Here is a 20,021-nt window from a genome sequence, read left to right as displayed (position 1 = left end):
TTTAAACTCAGTTTAAGTGATTTATTGTAATCATTCATGCTTTAGTCAAAAAAAGATTAAAGCCATTCCAATATTGTAATCACCTGCTGGGTTTAATGTGGAAACAGTGCCATCTAGTGGACAAAAGGTAAAACACATTTTACTCTGCAAAGGAAACATGGTATCATAAATCTGTGTTATTTTAAATGTTAATAAATAGTGAAACATTGTGATCATACACTTCAATTCGGTGGACATCATTTAAATTATGTGGACATCATTTAAATTATGTGGACATCATAAATATATATTATTATTATTATAAAAAGTGCAATTGTTCTGGTCGATTGTGCTCTGGTGCTCATCAGCATCTTGTGTCTTTTCTACAAATTCCTGTGAAGAGAAAAGTAACAGAAAAATGGCAATTATTTAATTTGACTTTAAATTAGTGCAAAAAGAAAAGTTATGAATTGAAGTTGACGAGAACTGATTCAGACACTAGAAAAAAAAATACTAAATATTTTACATATACAGGCACTAAATGACACGATAACACTTAAAATTATGAAGTTTATGCATAAACTTGCAGCTCCAGAGAAGCTCTTCATCATTCATCCATTTGGCGCTGGCATTTGTGAACAAATTGAATTAAAAAGCCTCAACCTTCCCGTTTTGTTAAGTTTAAAAAGTCAAATGAGGGAGATGGAATTTCAAACAGCCAGTTGCTCATACGACTCTAAAAAGCATGTGCCTCTCTGTCTGTGGGGGGAAACGGTGGAATATTTCAACTGATGACATCAAAGAAAGTAAAAAATCTGTTGATATTCAGGAAAAAAATGTAAAGACCTTATTCTGGATAAGTAAAGACGTAACAGCATCGATGAAGCAGAATAAGTAACGGGGACAAGTTCTAGAATTTTTGATATATAAATATACACACTACCGTTCAAAAGTTTGGGGTCATCCAGACAATTTCGTGTCTTCCATGAAAACTCACTTTTATTGATCAAATGAATTGAAAATTGAATAGAACATATAGTCAAGACATTGACAAGGTTAGAAATAATGATTAATATTTGAAGTATTAATTTTGTTCTTCAAACTTCAAGCTCAAAGGAAGGCCAGTTGTATAGCTTATATCACCAGCATAACTGTTTTCAGCTGTGCTAACATAATTGCACAAGGGTTTTCTAATCAGACATTAGTCTTCTAAGGAGATTAGCAAACACAATGTACCATTAGAACACTGGAGTGATGATGGAAATGGGCCTCTATACACCTCTGGAGATATTTCATTAGAAACCAGACGTTTCCACCTAGAATAGTCATTTACCACATTAACAATGTATAGTGTGTATTTTTGATTAATGTTATCTTTATTGAAAAAACAGTGCTTTTCTTTGAAAAATAAAGACATTTCTAAGTGACTCCAAACTTTTGAACGGAAGTGTATATATATATATATATTTAAGAAAAGACAGATATTTGTATTAAATAAATAATTTTCATTGTTGTATATTTTGCTGATCGAAAAGAAAATGAACTCAAACGCGAAAAGCAAACCTTGCGATTGTGGTTGTGAATTCTTGTGCTTCTTAAAACGCGGCGCTCGCGCGTCGTTCTTGGCGCCGTCGCTGTCGGGCGTCGCTCCTGTCCACGCGTTCTCTACAAACGCAATGTAGAAAACCAAATGTCGAAAGAGATAATCGTGATGAAGTGAAGGAGAAATAACCCGAGCTCACCCGTCTGCCACCAGCGGGTCAGGTAGATCTGATCCACCATCCGGCGCTTGTCCTGCGGCAACAGGGGCGTCGCCGCGCGGTTCTCGTCCGCCCTCCGGATGGCGTTGCCGTGGGGACAGTGGAGCGGCGGCGGCGGCTCTTTGCACGCGCAGTTCTTCTCCCGCAGCCGCGGGTGCGTCTCCACGTTTTGCCTGCAGGCGAGCGGCACGCCGACGTTCCTCTTCGGCCCGCCGGGACGATCGCCGTCGGCCCGACGCGACGCGTTCTCGGAGGACTCGCCCTCGCTGTCGCGCCGGCGCACGTCCGGCGGGTTGGAACCGTTCCTCGCCGCCGCCAGACGCCGTTTGCCGCTAGACTTGCAGGCGTCGCACGTGGGCAAGAGAGCGTCGCTCCACTGTCGGAGAAGAGACTCCTTTCTCTTCCAGGCGCGGCCATCGAGTTTCGGGGCGGCGGCGGGCGAGCGGATCGAGCCCGTCGCCACGCACCGGGAGCAAAGCCTCTCGTTCTCGTCGAGGCGGCGCTCGTGGTCGGAGAGGCTCCGGTGGTCCGCCTTCCCTCTGAGTTTGAACCTCTCTTTCGGCTTCCGGCCGGCCGGCCGGTTCTCGTCGTGGTCGAGGTCCAGCTTCCTCCTCCTGGCGGGCAGCTCCAGCCCTCGGCTGCTGCTGCTCGCCGGTCTGTTCCGCTTCCTGGGCGGCGGCGGCGGCGTTATCGTGCCGCCCCGACGGTAGACGTCATCGAAGTCGGCGAGCCAGCCGCTTGAAGGAAGGTAGGCGGGCAAGGACTCGAAGGACGTGTCGCGCTGATCCTGGACGATCCCGTCGGCCTTGAGGGGGCCGTCGTCGTCGTCTGCCGCGGGCGTCAACGGCGGTTCCTCTGCAACGGGAACGTCCATGAAGGAGCGCTCGTCGTCGTCGGGCATCTCCTCCTCCGCGGGGACCGGGTCCTCCTGGTCCTCCTCCGCCAGAGGAGGCATCTGGATCACGGTCTCCTCCGCGTCCTCCGTCGTGTCAGCCGGCGTGGCGTCCCGAGACTCCGGGCGGCCATTTTGTTCCGGCGATCCGGGGGAGGGCGTCGCAGTTTCCTTCGCCGACCAGACGGTGGACTCCATCTTCCACAGCTCGTCCAGGTACTCGGAATCGAAGGGCAGGTGCACGACCTTGAAGTGTAAGTCCTCGGACGGGCCCGGCTCGCCGACGTCGGGTACGGCGACGATGACGGCGGGTTCCGTCTGGTTCCTGGACTCCTCCTCGGCGCCGTGCGTCCCAACCGACGGGACGTCCGGACGCGCTTTGACCTCCGGCTCCGCGGCGAGGCGCCGTCCGTCGTCCCGCCGCACGACGCGACCCTGGAGGACCGAGCCGCTGCGCTGGGAGAAGCCGCGGGTCACCTCTGCGGTCTCGTGAAGGAGCTGCAGCCCCGCCGGCGTGGCGCAGCACTCGATCCTCACCTCCTCCGTCTGGATCACGAAGCCGCCGCCGCTCGCCGGCGTCCTGGTGGCGGAAGAGGGCGCCGCGTCCTTCGGCTCCACTGGAGGAGGAGGAGGAACCCCCTTCTTCGCGGACGCGGCCGGGGAGAGCGTCCGCTCGATGGAGACGCCAGGGCCGCGGACCGGGAGGCCGCCGGTGGCCTTGGCGGCCCGGGACCACCCGGGGTGCTGGTCCTCTGGGCGGCGGACAGCGGCTCGGTCTGAACCTCGGAGCTCGTCGTTTCTCGGGTCTGCCCGTTCTGCTGGTAGCGGAAGCGGCGGGAGTGGTAGGCCATGGTGTGGTAGTACTGGGGGTTGAGCATGCGGCGGTAGTCCATCAGGTGGAGGTGGGTGGTGGGGACCACAAACCCAGGGGGCTCCATGTAGGGATGAGGCTGGTAGTGGGGCATCATGGGCACGCCGTAACCTGCAAGAGGAACAGCTTTAAGAGTTTTACTGACCGGCTCTGGACTCATCAAGGTACGAGGGCCGGAACAGCAAAGAGATCCTCGACATGTTTAGGAACTTCCACAACCTGCACCTCCTTTACTATAAACTTCAAACGCATCGCGACAACATGCGACACAAGAAATATCGATTGAGAAAACTCAGGGACTGAGGATGCGTGGTAGCACTTAGGGGGAACAGGTTCTGCAGGAAGACCGTTAGGAAGCACTCGTACAAAAGGGTGACCCCGACGGTGCACCGACGTCTTCCTGGAGACAACGCCCAGGAAGACGTTGGTGCATTTACATGACAGTGCAGCGGTTTCTAAAAACCATGACGCAGCATAATTTCAGTATTTCCAGGTAGCTCTTCAAACACTCACCTAAGCCGGGGTAGTACGGGTTGTAGGGCACCGGCACCGGCACCGGCCACTGCATGCTCTGCATGGGCATGTAGGGCTGCGAGGGCTGGATGTAGAAGAAAGGCTTGTGGTGCTGCTGCTGCTCCTCGGGGCGCGGCGCTCCCCCCGAAGGCCCCGGGGCCGACGGAGGGTGGTGGTGGGGACCCTGGTCCTGCTGGGCTCGGTAGTGAGATTCTGGACCCCGGGGGCCCAGACCGTACGAGTGCTGGAAGGTAGCCGTGGCGGCCGCCATCGCGGATGAAGACCGGAGAGGGAAGTTTTAGGGAGAACTATTGGGAAAGTTTTCCTTCCTTGTTGGTGAACTCTTTGCAGGTGAAGACCACCGACTGGACTCACGCTCAGAGACGACAACGACGGACTCACCAGCTCGGCCTCCACAGGGGGTTTTCAATCAGAAATCTGATTGGCACCTGGGCAATCAGTCCAACTAGAGGTTGACCACCTTCTTTTGGTTAAAAGCCAATGAGAGACGTCCGTTCCCTCTTAGCCCCTCCCACTGTGGCGCATCGGAGGAAAAGAAGGCAATAGATCCAGGACAGGTGAAAGGAAGGTAGAGGAGAAGCCGATTGGTTTCAATTAAGGAAGCAGAGCGGCAGCTGAGCTGAAGGCTCATTTGCAGGCGAGCGGGGGGACAAACATAGTTCATACTCCACCTGTGTGGTCGGAGCAGGTTCAACCCCCAGAAGAGACGATTAGGAGCTGGTTTGGTAGCCTGGAGCAGAATTTACAGACAAACTTATGTGTGGAGAATAAACATGCTGTGAGGCGTCAGTGCTGATGCCTGAAAGATGTTTTCTTTTTCAGGACAAAACAAAACAATGTTTTTACCATTAATGATAATCTATATCTAATTTAGCAGTTTCCAAAAGCCCAACCCTCAACTTTCTGTAAAATCAAAAACTTTTTGGGTTGCATTTGGATTTATATATATTAATATAATATATAAAAATATATATACATATTTTTTAAATATATTATATTCTTAGTATGATTTATATGTATAAAAAATATATTTATATATAGAAAAGATTATTTTTCAAATATATAAATATATTTTTGTATATATATTTAATAACTATATATATAAATAAAATATATTTTATATAAATTTATATATATTAAAATATATATATAAAAGTTTTTATATATTGATTTGGATATTTTACATTTACAAGGACATAAAATTACAGAAGAAAAATGTGCAGGAATAAAAAATAAAGATAATTCTGGCATTTTTGCTTGAAGGACAATTATGGTGATTCACCAATTATGTTTCCTTTTAGACATTAAATGTCTACAGTGAACAGCTTAACATGTGACCCGCAGAATGGAACACGGGACAGAACCAACATCTGGGTCTGCAGGTTACGCCAAGTTGTGGAGGTGAAGTGCTTAAAATCAGAAAAACCTGCTTATTGAAGGACAAAAAACGACCTCAGGTCTCCTTAAGCCTCCGAGCATCATGGGAAAAGTTACAAGCTGTTAAAAAATATTCGACACAAAGCTTTTAAATAAGGAATATTTCTTTATTGAACTGGCCCCAAAACTGTGGCTCCCAATCACACCTTTCAGCCCATTCCCCCGTTTGTGAAATTCATAAATCACAAATAGTGCGAGGCAGCGTCGCTGCAGAATCTTTATACATGTATAGAATTTTTACTTCAACCAAAGAGAGGATTCCTCGTGCTGTGCATTTCACCTGGTGCTCTAAATATATTTCTTTTTTTAACACATTATCCTGGAACAATAAACACCTTTTTTGGGCACCTGAGGAGAGAAAAGAGAAATTCCATGAGGACACATTTACTTTTTGAGCGTGAAATAATTATATCATTTTAAAAAAAAATTTAAGCTGCATGCGTTTCACCTACAGTTCAACGCGCTTTGGGGACATTAACATCTCGGTTCTCTCGTCGTAGAGCCTGACAAGAGAACAACAAAACCAAGTCAGTTAAAAAATGCTTTTCAAAAGATGCACGACGAGCCGGTCGGCGTTCCCAGCGTGGCGTTCACCTCTCTCCCAGTGCAGCAGCGGCTCATCGTCCTCGTTGTCCTCGTCTCTCGGCCTGTAGCACATCGCTTTCCTCGTCTCTGCACAGGAGACACGGAGCGGGGCAATAAAATCATTTAAAAGAAATTTTATATCTGAAAAAATATAAATATTTTCATTTAAAATAATGTTAATATATATATATTTATTTAATAATAAAACAATTATATATATATAAAACTATATATTTTTATATTCATTTAAAAACAAAAAAAATGTAAATATATATATTTAATATTAAAAAATGTAAATACATTTGTCATCTATATATATTTTTTTTATGTTTCCAATAAAGCTGTCTGAGCTCTGTCTAATTCTCGGGGACATTTAGAGTTGGTCAACCTTGTCGTTGCAGAAGGTTCGCTGGTCTCCTCCTGGGAATCACGTCACCGTCGCCCGACCGGCTCTGATCCAACGCGGTCAGATCGTCTCTGCACAGCCCGTCTAACAAAGTACACGCACACATTAACACACACACGGCACAGAAACACCTAAAGTCCACTCGAGACGTACCCGTACACGTCCTGCACTGCAGCTCCCCGCCGCCCGCCTCTCCGGCCTCGCCGCCGGCCGGCGCCGGCTTACACGGCTCCCGCCCTTCCTCCTGGGTCGCCGCCGGATCGGACGCGTCTTTGCACGGGCCCCTTTTGTGCCAGGGTTTGGCCGCGTGTCTCGGCGGCGGGACGCCGTGGAGCTTCCTGGGCGCCGTATGCTTCCTCCCGGCCACTCGGACCGGCTGCTCGTACCTGCGCTCCTCCTCCTCGGAGTCGCCGTCTCGAAGGTCCCTGGACGCCTTGGCGCCGCCGCCGTGTCCTCTGCTCCGTCCGGCGCTCTTCGCCAGGCTGTTCCCGCAGCAGGCGCACATGAACCTCTTGGCGCCGGGCAGACACGCCTCCTCCTCCTCCTCCTCCGCGTTGGCGTTGGCGGTGAGGTCGTGCGGGGAGCTGCTCACGGCCTCCGAAAGCCTCCGGCCGGCGTACAGCCGCTTGGGGAAGAGGTCGGCGTCGTCCAGGTCGGTGGAGAACATCTCGTCTCTGGAGGACAGCTCGTCCAGAGACGGCCCGAGGACGCTCGTGCGCTCGTGGGTCGTCTGCAGGGACAGGTAGTTGTAGTAGTAGGGCGCCGCCGGCGAGGAGGAGGAGAGGCGCCCGGCGTCCCCCGGGGTCACAGCGCTCTGGAAGGGCAGCTTGAGGATCCGGTAGCTCGGATCAGCCTTTGAGGCTTTGTCGCCACTCGAAGCTTCTTTAAGCGCCGGGAGACTGGAGGTAAAAGAGGAGGAGGAGGAGGAAGAGGAGGAGGAGGAGGAAGGAGACGACGACGACGGCAGGATTGAATCCATCCTCCTCTTCAGGAGCTCCTCTGCGTCACATTTGGGAACGCCGGCGTCCGACTGGATACCCGCGACCTCGGCTTTCTCGAGAGGGAAGAAGCGTCCGTCGTGGTCGCCCGCCGCCGCCGGTGGCTCGGGACTCTCCTCGTGGACGGAGGAGCTATCCAGCGGCAGCTCCGCCTCCAGAACCGCCGACCAGCACCCCCGAGGGCTCGGGCCGTCCGCGCTCCTCCGGCTGGACTCGCCGTCGTACACCGCCGCCGTGGAGTCGCCGAAGGTCACGGCCGGGGACTCCGGACGTCCGTCGCCGTCGGCCACCGGAGGCCGGGCGTGACCCTGCGGCGCTTCGCTCTTCTTCTTCTCCTCCGCCGGAGAGAACATCCCGGAGGACTGCGAGGCGACGCCGGAGTCGAGCTCCCGCTCGGCGCCGTGCTGCAGCTCCGCGGCTCGGATCTTATCCAGGCACTCCATGAGTTTGGTGATGGCGTCGCTGGGGTCGGTCTGAGCCTCCGAGCACGCCGTCTCCCGACGCCCATAAGGCTGCTGCTGCTGCTGCTGCTGCTGATGATAATATTGTTGTTGTTGTTGATGATGTTGTTGTTGTTGCTGCTGCATGTGATACTGCTGCATGTCGTTCCAGGTCGGAGCTGGGAAGCGGGGCTCGAACATGCGCCGGTAGTCCATGGGGTAGATGGGGGCTTGAGGGTAAACAAACCCCGGGTACTGCATGTACTGGTACGGCTGCATGCAGGGGCGGCCGAGGTTTAGACCTGGGGGGCAAGGGAATCATCACCGGTGGTAGAGTAGAGGTACTACGTACGATGTTGAGTTACTTGAACCTAACTTTAACTTCATCTCACGAGGTAAAAGTACTGGGGTAGGAGTATGTAAATAAGTTCAAATTAGCCCCATCATTACCAAATAAACATCAATAATTATAATACTATAATTAAAAAATTTCTGAGATGAACCATTTGGTACTTTTAGTTTGATATGATACTTTTAATCTTTGAGTGCATTTAAACATTTAGGGGGGGGGAAAGTCATTAAGATGAAGCTTCATCTAGCAAATAATAAGTTAGAATCTCAAAAACAATGATTTAGTATGTCGAAAATGTGAAACTTGGTCAGTATTTTCTCCAAAAAAAATGGAGATTTCGAGACCCCACGTCAATATTAAAAAAGAAATTATATTGACATGCAGGATTGTTTAATAAAGATTTAAGAATCTCACTATTTGTTATGATTATTATTTGGAGATGGTTTCTCATCATGGAGGATCAGGTTTTTTTATATCATGCATTTCATCACCCTGGCTTCCATGCCTCTTCCACCACTACTGGGTCAACAACAACAACATGAGGGCCGCGTGCGCCGCGTGGTACCTCCGGGCAGCCCGTAGTGGCCGTACGGGTTGTTCATCTGCCAGTTCTGGGCCACGTAGTACGGCTGAGACGGCGGCTGCACGTAGAAGAACGGCCTGGGGTGAGCAGCTCGCGGCGGCCCGGCCCCAAACGCGTGTTTACTTCCGTCTTGCAGGAAGAAAACACACATTTAATAACGATTATATATTTATTTAAACGCATTTGTAAATGTTGTGTCCTTACCGTCCATTTTCTCTCACGTGCTCGCTCTCAACGTGTCGGGGATAAAATTAAATAAATACTGCAGCGGGATGAAGATAGAATAAACATCCCCCGCGTTCCTAAAACAAATTAAAGGAGAGTTTTTAACAGTCAACTGTTTGTATATTCGTCGATAAATAATAAGTAGAGACCCTCTCTCTTTCTTTCTTTCTCTCTTTCTCTCTCTCAGGTGCGCGTGAGCTTCTGCTTACAAGAGCCGAGGCCCCGCTAATGAGTCTAATAGGAAACACCTGCTGCACGCGCAGCTCTTGGGTAACTCTTGAGAAACACGTTGAGTGCATCATAAAACCATAAAAAAGTATAAATATAATCAAAAGAATTATAAATATAATGTAAAAAATATTAATATAATTAAAAAGATTATAAATATAATTAAAACAATTATAAATATAATATTATTGTGTGTCATCAAATGACACACAACCGAATTGCACTTTTTCTTATGTATTTGATACAGTAAAACAAATACTTTATTATTTATGAAGAAAAAATCCCAAATGCATACTTTGAAATGAAAAACATGACAGTAATTTTACAAATGTATATTTTCAATAAAGAAAAAAAAGAGTCATATAAAAGATGTGGGGTGCATGCAGGACCTCCTAATTGGTTTATGGTGGATATTTTGTTTATTTTCACATATTTTTTCTGTAAACATCGAATACAATATACATGTATATAAGTGTGCAGATACACCAACAATATAGTATTTAAATAGTAAATATAACAATATAAACAATATATACCTTTTACTTCCCAACTTAAAGGTCTAAATCCTTAGAATACTGCCAGCAAAACAATTAATTAACAAAATCAGATGATATAAGATTAGTTAGTACTTTATATATCCCTAGAGAATGTTACTATGTAACAGTTGCAATACAAAATATGTGTGTGTGTGTGTGTGTGTGTGTGCGCGCGCACTGTGGGGAAAATGAGAGGAAGAGTGTCGTCGTAAATCGGTAAATAGTTATCATCCACCGTTTTGTTTTTTAAATAAAATAATAAATAATATTAAAATAAATATACTGAGGGGTCAATAAGAGGAGTTTTTATTTATTATTCTCATCCACCTTTAAAAAAATATATATATATAATGACATATATGTGAAATATATATATTTAAATATGTACAGCGCTGTTCTCACGGGTCCAGTTGTGTCTCCGTCTCACCGCCAGATGTCGCTGTTTCCTCTCTCAACCCGTGGGCCGGACCTCCTGCTACGGGCGCATGCGCAGTATCCTCATATGGCCTCTGGTCTTTTTCAGGCGCTTACGATGCGCAGAGAGCTCGTCCTCTGCTCGGCGCTTCAACGCAACTGTCTGACGTCCAAACTCGGCTCGCGGAACTCTCTGGCCGACGGGGAAAGCCGCCGTGACCCTTCACACGCGCGTGGATATTACCTGCAGTCACGGTAAGGGCGTGCGGGTCGTGATTCACTTTGGGTGGGAGGGGGGGGAAGTGCCTCCCGAGCCTCCCGAGCCTCCCGAGCTAGCTTGCGTTTATTTAGCCTAGTTAGCAGCGCGTCTGCTAGCAAGCGTGACCTGATATCTACATTAATTCGGGGTGGAGGGGGGTCGGTACCCCTCGCGACTTTTTCTGGAACCTTCTCACAGTTGCAGGTGACGGTGTTCGGACGTCTGACCTAACGCGCGTACGCCGTGCCGCTAACGGAAGCTAACGGAAGCTAGCCGCCGTAGCTTCGATGTGACGTCACACCCTAGCGAGCTAAACACTGTGCGCGTGTACGCGCGCTCTCACCTGAAGCTCGCGCACGATATTGGTGAATTACGTCAATAACAAAGTATTTTATAATGTACACGAGAACACAGTCAAGGTACGACACGAGTATTTGCAGACTGTTCATCCTCTTCCTGTTTCTCCTTTTACGTGTTCATGATGATTGTTTTGGGGAAACTGAAGGATGAATAGGCCATTTTATGGGTTGAGATCATTATGATACTTACTGAATATTCAATAAACTATTTAAAATAATAATAATAAACTATTAAAAATATTATTTAAAAGAATAGCCTGCACCATCATGATAAACAGTTTTTCTTACTAAAAAGACCCCTCAAACATGATGTTTACGCATTAATGTAGATTAAACTATCCAATGGGGAAATAAAGTAGTTAAAATGCAACATGTACACAGTCACGGTACTACACGAGTATTTAGATACTGTACTTTTTGCAGAAGGCATTTTTTTCCATCCTTTTCCTGTCTTGTACATGAAGATTATTTTGGGGAAACTGAAGGATGAATTGTGCCTTTTTTTATGGGTTGAGATGCTCAAGATACTTTCTGAATACTTCAATAAACTATTTTAGATATAATAATAAAATTAGCCTGCACCATCATAATGATAAACAGTTTTTCTTTCTAAAAAGACCCCTCAAACATGATAATGTTTACGCATTAATGTAGATTAAACTATCCAATGGGGATATAAAGTAGTTAAAATGCAACATGTACACAGTCAAGGTACTACACGAGTATTTAGATACTGTACTTTTTGCAGAAGGCATTTCTTCCCATCCTTTTCCTGTGTCTCCTTGTATATGAAGATTATTTTGGGGAAACTAAAGGATGAATTGTGCCTTTTTTTATGGGTTGAGATACAAAAGATACTTACTGAATACTTCAATAAACTATTTAAGATATAATAATAAAAATAGCCTGCACCATCATAATGATAAAGTTGTTTCTACTAAGATGCGGTTCGTACCCCACGAACATGATGATGTATAAGCTCATTAATATAGATTAAACTACCCAACGTCGATATAAAGTAGTTAAAATGCAAACGAACACACGCCTGCAGCAGCGGTGATGAATCCAGGAACGCGCCGACGCCTCGCCGGCTGCTCGCGTCACAGAAACGGAAGATGAATCTCACGCTGACAGCCGCCGCGTTAACAGCAGGAGCGTTGATGCGAAAACACGACACCGGATCTCCGGCGGCGTGGAGACGGTCGTCGAGTTTCACCCACACACAACCGTGAATATGACACAACGACCGGATCGGATTATTAACATTTATTGGTGTGTTTTTGTCTTCTCACTGCTGCCAGAAATTGTCCCTAAAAGTGTTGTTGTTGTTGTTGTGGCTTAAAGCGATGGCAACCTGCCAGAGAGACGATGTAATTCAGGATGTTTGCATCAAGACGAAACACCCGAAAGAACATCCAGCTTGAAACTGATATATTTTACTCTTTTATATTTAAAAGAATCAAGAAGCCATTGTTTGTCTTTATTCGTTCTTTTAAACCTTCAAACGTGTCTTTATCTGAATCTTTAGTTCAAGTTTATTCTACCTAGCGATACCTGAATTAGGGACATTTTATTGATTTTTAAAGCAATTTTTTTTACTCTTATTGTCTCTTCTAATCGGTTCTTTTTCTGCTTATTTTGTGAGGAATAAAAAGACAATCAAGAAAAGAATCGACATTGTTTTTATTATTCTCGTGGTAAAGTGAAGAAATCACTCTTTTTTTAAATATATATTTTTTTAAAGAATAAAGAAACCATTCGTGTCCTTATCTAAATCTTTAGTTTTTAACTCTTAGGGGCATTTTAATTGATTTGATAATTTAGGATGTTTGCAGCGGAGCTCGAGATCTAACACCCAAAAGCACATCCAGCTTTAAACTGATATATTTTACCCTTTTATTTTTAAAAGAATCAAGAAGCCATTGTTTGCCTTTTTTCATTCTTTTAAACCCTCAAACGTGTCTTCATCTAGATCTTTAGTTCAAGTTTATTCTACCTAGCGATACCTGAATTAGGGACATTTTATTGAGTTTTAAATCAACATTTTTTTGCTCTTATTGTCTCTGCTAATCGGTTCTTTTTCTGCTTATTTTGTGAGGAATAAAAATACACTCAAGAAAAGAATCAACATTGCTTTTATTATTCTCGTGGTAAAGTGAAGAAATCCCTTAATCTTTTTTTAAATATAAAAAAAAGAGGATAAAGAAGCCATTGTTTGACTTTTTTAAATTATTTTATTATGTCAAACGTGTCCTTATCTAAATCTTTAGTTTTTAACTCTTGGGGGCATTTTAATTGATTTTATAATTTAGGATGTTTGCAGCAGAGCTCGAGACCCAAAAGCACATCCAGCTTGAAACTGATATATTTTACTCTTTTTAAAAATTATATTTCTAAAGACAGTTTTCTCCATAACCTGTAATTGCAAGAATAAAAGCATTATGTTTATTTTTTAATGTTGGTTCCAGTAATGAGGCTGATTTGAGGCTCTGGTTTGAACCCCTGAAGCCTCGGGTATCTTATTCAGTTTAATTCAGTCTTATTGTGAGTTGACTGATGGATCTCAGAATAGATCATGAATATAAACGGGTGAACAGTGAGGATCGTGCCATGTCGCAAACATATGTCCATTATCTGACGTAAGCGGTGCAGATAACCCCTGGTGTGCATGACTATGTATTTATAAAGTAACTCTGAGCCCCTGAAGACGAGGTTTTCCTCCTTTGAGACTCATTTCTCTTTCCTCCAGACTGGTGCTGGTGTAGCGGCGCCGGTTGTTGGTGTCCTCCCTCCTCGACCTCCGGCCCCCAGAGCCTCACCGCATGACCACAGATTCACGAGGCGACGCGGACCCTCCCTCTCTCTGGACTCTAGCCGTCTCATCAGCCATCTATTTTCCCCGTGAAGGAGTGTGAACACCTCCGCTCGGGATCGGTGGAGGCGCTCCCCCTTCCTGGTTTTCCTCGTATAGATACACGGATTGTATTTTTTCTCGCTGCGAGTCCGGTCCGGACTGTTTTCTCTCCTTTTTTTCCAACACTGGGGCGCGACTCGTGGGATGCGACCACCATGTCGGATCTCAGCGAGCGCAGGCCGGTCAACGCGGACTACGCCGTCTCCCTGCTGGAGCAGCTCAAGTTCTTCTACGAGCAGAAGCTGCTGACCGACGTCGTGCTGCTGGTGGAGGACGCCGAGTTCCCGTGTCACAAGATGGTCCTCGCCACGTGTAGCTCCTATTTCAGGTGAGCGAGGGGCGTGGCAGGAGTAACTTTGAGTTTTTAACGAGTAAAGCGCTGTCGGTCTGTTTGTGACGGGTTCAGACACGCGCTGACCGCTGGATCTCCACGACCGTAAACCAAGTTTCCACGATTAAACATTTTGTGAAAACTGTGTATACATGAAAAAGTGAGAAGATGTAGAATTTAAACTAATAATGAGAATTCCAAAGCATACCGTATAATATACATATATATATATACCGTGTAAATTAACATTTGAATATAACACATTTGCATTACTTTTCCAAAAATGTTGAGATTTTATTTATTTTGTAATTACTTTTCCAGGTCTGGAAAAAATCATTTAAAGATTCCATGACTTTTCCAGGTTTTCCATGACTACGAACCGCGTTTGAATAACGTGTTGAAAATTAAAATGTTTTTGTTTGTTTATCCGATTAATCGAAAAAATATTCGACAGATTAATCGCTTATCAAAATCATCGTAAGTTGCAGCCCGAGTTTCTGCGTCTAAAGGCGGCATTCAGCGCCTGCGTGGAGGTACGCTGTCGCCGGGTAGAGTCTGCAGTGTTGCGCAATACAGTCTGCAGGTTTAGCGGGAAGAAGAATGACATCGTACAATAAATTAATTTGATTTACTAATAAATTAAACTAGTAAATCAAATAAAAGCTGATAAAATCCAAATTAAAGTAGAATTTAAGACTTATAATACTTCTTCTTCCATGATGTCAAATTAAAATGGTTTCTAAAGGAAAATATAAGTTAAACTTAACACTTTTAAAGCGGTAATAATTGAAGGTCTGTCTTTTCAAAAGCTTCTTAAAACAAATACCACTTTGAATTTAATTCCCCACTATCTCCAAAAAACTATTTATAGTTTATTATGAAGTCCAGAAATCACAGAAACTTTCTACTGGCTAAAAAAACCAACTGAGGACAGTTTTCATTCATAAAAACACGTCTTCTGTTGGAGGTTACACGTTAATTCTGTTTGTCGCTAATTCGTCGTTGCAAAGTAAAATAAAAGCAAATAAAGTGTACGATAGAATCCTCCCAACAAGACGACAGTCGACCTGTTGCAGACGACGCCTCCTCGCCTCCTCGTCTCCTTACGTCCTCCTGGGCGTCATCACGTCGTGACATCTGACTGCTGCGTCGTCGTTGTTGTTGTTGACTGACTCTCTCCTGGCAGGGCGATGTTCATGAGCGGCCTCAGCGAGAGCACGCAGACGCACGTCCACCTGAGGAACGTGGACCCGGCCACGCTGCAGATCATCATCGCCTACGCCTACAGCGGCAACCTGGCGCTCAGCGACAGCACCGTGGAGCCGCTGTACGAGACGGCCTGCTTCCTGCAGGTCAGAGCGCCGGGGGGGGGGCTGTTTACTGTTTACAGACCTGTTTACTGTTTACAGACCTGTTTACTGTTTACTGACTGGTTTACTGTTTACTGACTTGTTGACAGACTGGTTTACTGTTTACTGACTGGTTTACTGCCTTGTTGACAGACTTGTTTATAGACTTGTTTACTGGCTTGTTGACAGACTGCTTTACAGACTTGTTTACTGTTTACAGACTTGTTGACAGACTGGTTTACAGACTTGTTTACTGTTTACAGACTTGTTTACAGACTGGATTACTGCCTTGTTTACAGACTTGTTTACTGTTTACAGACTTGTTGACAGACTTGTTTACTGACTTGTTGACAGACTGGTTGACAGACTGGTTTACAGACTTGTTTACTGTTTACAGACTTGTTGACAGACTGGTATACATCTTTGTTTACAGACTGGTAAACAGCCTTGTTGACAGCCTTGTTTACAGACTTGTAAACAGCCTTGTTTACAGACTGGTAAACAGCCTTGTTGACAAATAGGTATACAGCCTTGTTTACAGACTGGTAAACAGTGTTGTTGACAGCCTTGTTTACAGCCTTGTTGACAGCCTTGTTGACAGTTGTTTTTAGACTGTAATCTGCGTGTTCATGACTCGTTTATTTCGATGCTCTGGGGTAAATAGTCGACCTGGCGCTTAAATAAATCAGCTTTATCTTTTTAATCTTTATTTTTTTTGACATAATAAAGAAGCCATTTTATGCCCTTTTTTATTATCTTAAACGTGAACTTATCTAAATGTGTTAAGTTTATTCTATCAAACAATACCTTTCTTAGGGACACTTATTTTATGAGGAATAAAAGACGCTTTATTAAGAAAATAATCGACATTGCTTTTATTATTCTCGTGGTAAAGTGAATAAATCACTATCTTTATTTTTAAAATAATAAAGAAGCCATTGTTTGTCTTAAACGTGTCCTAATCTAAATCTTTAGTGTTTATTTTAATTGATTGTGTATTACTCTTATTGATTCTTATCCATACGGTTCCTCATCGGTTCTTTTTGATTATTTAGTGAGGAATAAAATAATAAAAGTCAACGCTGCTTTATTATTCTCCACATGACATCTCTAGCATTACATCTTTTACTCTTTTCCTCAAGAAAAATAACTTTAATTGAGGAATTGATTCTCACAATGTCACACGAATAAAAGTAACGGTAACTTTATTTATGCAGCCCCTTTATATAAAAAAAACAGAATCGATGCAAATCAAACGGTGAAAGACAAAAGAACCAAAGCTCTGCGTGAACCGCCGTCATCCCGACGGTGTCCCTCGTCTCGCCGCAGGTGGAGGACGTGCTGCTGCGTTGCCGCGACTACCTGGTGAAGAAGATCAACGCGGAGAACTGCGTGCGCATGCTGAGCATCGGCGACCTGTTCAGCTGCCGCGAGCTGCAGCAGAGCGCCAAGCGCATGGTGGAGCACAAGTTCCCCATGGTGTACCGGCAGGAGGCCTTCCTGCAGCTGTCCCACGAGCTGCTGGTGGACCTGCTGAGCAGCGACAACCTCAACGTGGAGAAGGAGGAGACGGTGCGCGAGGCGGCCATGCTGTGGCTGGAGTACAACACGGAGGCGCGCTCGCAGCACCTGTCCTCCGTGCTCAGCCAGATCCGCATCGACGCGCTGTCGGAGGTGACGCAGCGCGCCTGGTTCCAGGGGCTGCCGCCCAACGACAAGTCGGTGGTGGTGCAGGGCCTCTACAAGTCCATGCCCAAGTTCTTCAAGCCGCGGCTCGGCATGACCAAGGAGGAGACGCTCATCTTCATGGAGGCGGCGTCGGAGGCGCAGGACGGCGGCGGCTTGGCGGCGTCCGGCTCGCCGCCCACCACGGTGGTGTGCTACAGCCCGCAGGCGGAGAAGGTGTACAAGCTGAGCGACCCGCCGGGCGACCTGCAGAAGGTGGGCACGCTGGTCACGCCGGACAACGACGTGTTCATCGCCGGCGGCCAGGTGCCGCTCGCCAGCGCCATCGCCGGCCGCGGCAAGCCGGCGGCGGCGTTCCGCTCGGCCGACAGCTTCTTCTGGTTCGACGCGCAGCAGAACGCCTGGGTGGCCAAGACGCCGATGCTGTGCGCCCGCGTCAAGCCGTCGCTCGTCCACTGCGAGGGCCACATCTACGCCATCGGCGGCGACGACGTGGGCGGCGAGCTGAACCGCCGCACGGTGGAGCGCTACGACCGCGAGAAGGACGAGTGGAGCATGGCGAGCCCGCTGCCCTTCGCCTGGAACTGGAGCACCTCGGTGGTGGCGCACGACTGCATCTACGTGATGACGCACGACCTCATGTACTGCTACTTCCCGCGCGCCGACACCTGGGCGGAGATGGCCACGCGGCAGACCAGCCGCTGCTTCGCCGCCGCCGCCGCCTTCGGCGACCTCATCTTCTACATCGGCGGCCTCCACGTGGTCGGCAACTCGGGCGCCCGGCCGCCCGCCGGCGCCGCCGACGGCCCCTCCGTCACGGTGGAGATCTACGACGTGGGCAAGAACGAGTGGCGCCAGGCCGCCAGCATCCCCGCCAAGCGCTACTCGGACCCGTGCGTGCGCGCCGTGGTGCTGCTCGGCTCGCTGTGCATCTTCATGCGCGAGACGCACATGAACGAGCGCGCCCGCTACGCCATCTACCAGTACGACGCGGAGCTGGACCGCTGGTACCTGCGGCAGCCGGTGTCGGAGCGCGTGCTCTGGGACCTCGGGAAGGACTTCCGCTGCGCCGTGGGGAAGCTGTACCCCTCGTGCCTGGAGGAGTCCCCCTGGAAGCCGCCCACCTACCTGTTCTCCCCCGACGGCGCCGAGGAGTTCGAGGTGGACGGGGAGCTGGTGACCCTCCCCCACGTGTAGCTCCTCCCCCTCTCGCTGACTGAACGGAGGGGGAGGCGGGGTTAAATACGAGAGGTGATCTCTGGACTTTGCCCAAAAAGAAGAAAAAAGAACCCCCCCCCCCCACACACACACACACACCTTTAAAAAAAAAGAGAAAATAATTACAAAAATACAAGTAATCTGAAAAGTTTTTGTTGTTATTATTTTGTGGGTCGTGACTTCTGTTCGATGTTGTTCCACGTCTGTCGTACCGCGTCTACAATGTGATCTCGACTGATTTTGTGATGATGATGATGATGCACTTGACTGGTGAAGCTTCTCGGAATGATAATGGCAACTCTACCAAACCCCCCCCCCCTTGTCTTTTTCCCCCTCTTCTCTCACCACTGATATATAAAAAAAATAAGAATACTGTGTTAAATCTCTCGTTTTGAGTATAAAAGTCGTGAAGTTATCGGGAAGGCAATCTGAGTGTTTCTCTTTAAATAAATATACATATCGACCGTGAGTTTAATATTGACCCTAAAAAATAAAAAGTCGTAACCCGACGGAAAAAAAAGGCCAATATTAAAACGTTGTCTCGTCGCCTTCGTGAAGTTTTAACGCCGTGGTTCAGGAATCACTGTCGCAAAAACTACTGATTTTAATAATCAATTATGAAAGTTTTTAAGGTTAAATGTGGTCACATGACAACAAATTAAACTTATGACGAAGACGCTAATTCAAGAATATAAATATATATATAATTCTGCCGATTGTGGTACCCCTGCTTCTAAAGATACTTGCGTTGATGAGCACCATTCTTTAAATTTTTTTTTATAAATGTATAAATTCTCAAGTCTATAAAATATCCAATAAAAATAAACTTTAAATTCTTTACATAGCTTCGATTTCGACAGCAGAATCCAAATAAATTCTCAATTAAGGAGCCGGAGCTCATTTTGCTATTTTCAAATGCAGAGAATTAGAAACGGGTAAATCTATTAAAGTCCACGGTGAACCGATAGTGGAAGCGAGTTTTAGTTTCCGGCTAAACGAAGAGAACTTTCTTTTTTTTCATTGCCGTCTTGAGGAGAAAGAAAAACAACTTAGTTTTATTTGACGAAGCTAAAAAGTGTTTGAGACTTCTTGAGAAAAGGGGTCTTGGTTCTCTGGGGGGGGGCGGGGGTGACTGCAGGTCCGGTCACCCCCCCACCTCCTCCTCGCCACTCTCCTGACTCCACTCTAGCGCCCCCTGCAGTCCGTTTGCACGCCGTCTTCCACTCAGCGAGCAGTTTACACTTCACTCAAAACCCATCGTCACGTGTTCATGAATATTTGTTTGTTTTTGTTTGTTTTTTTCTCTGCAAAACACACAACAACCTCCACTCAGTTAGGTTTCGGGCTCATGCATTTTATTTGTATTTTTTATTAGTTTTCTTTTCCAAGCTGCTGAAATATATATATATTATAAGGTATATATTTTTCATATGTTGACTTAGTGTGTCGGAGGGGGGGGGAACCAGGTTTATTTTGTATTTGTCTTTTTTATTTAATATCAAACATTACTGTAGTGTGATTGTGGGTAGATATCCATTTTCCTATCAGATTTAATTTGAGTGAATATTGAGGATTCTTGCTGCTGATTGGTTGTGAGAGGAGAGGGCGGGCCCACGGCTGTTGCTATGTCCCTGCAACCACTAGCAGTAGTGGAGGGAGGGGGGG

General features: G+C 46.5%; 2 protein-coding genes across 2 annotated transcripts; one reads left to right on the top strand and one right to left on the bottom strand.

Moving 5' to 3' along the window:
* Nucleotides 1–5,566: 5,566 nt before the first annotated feature.
* Nucleotides 5,567–10,338, bottom strand: buc (bucky ball). Its single transcript, XM_056433563.1, has 8 exons — nt 10,254–10,338; nt 9,042–9,139; nt 8,820–8,966; nt 6,618–8,204; nt 6,447–6,548; nt 6,068–6,145; nt 5,926–5,976; nt 5,567–5,821 (listed from the first exon to the last, which is right to left on the bottom strand). Exons 2-7 carry the CDS (start codon nt 9,046–9,048, stop codon nt 5,948–5,950), a joined length of 1,950 nt encoding a protein of 649 aa, XP_056289538.1. The 5' UTR covers nt 9,049–9,139; nt 10,254–10,338; the 3' UTR covers nt 5,567–5,821; nt 5,926–5,947.
* kbtbd2 (kelch repeat and BTB (POZ) domain containing 2) lies at nt 10,311–18,492 on the top strand. The gene is made up of 4 exons (XM_056433564.1): nt 10,311–10,495; nt 13,608–14,100; nt 15,290–15,455; nt 16,782–18,492. Exons 2-4 carry the CDS (start codon nt 13,928–13,930, stop codon nt 18,333–18,335), a joined length of 1,893 nt encoding a protein of 630 aa, XP_056289539.1. The 5' UTR covers nt 10,311–10,495; nt 13,608–13,927; the 3' UTR covers nt 18,336–18,492.
* The last annotated feature ends 1,529 nt before the right edge of the window (nt 18,493–20,021 follow it).

The sequence above is a fragment of the Pseudoliparis swirei genome, chromosome 16, assembly GCF_029220125.1.
Source record: "Pseudoliparis swirei isolate HS2019 ecotype Mariana Trench chromosome 16, NWPU_hadal_v1, whole genome shotgun sequence".
Taxonomy (NCBI): Eukaryota; Metazoa; Chordata; class Actinopteri; order Perciformes; family Liparidae; genus Pseudoliparis; species Pseudoliparis swirei.
This window is presented reverse-complemented; position numbering and strand designations above follow the sequence as displayed.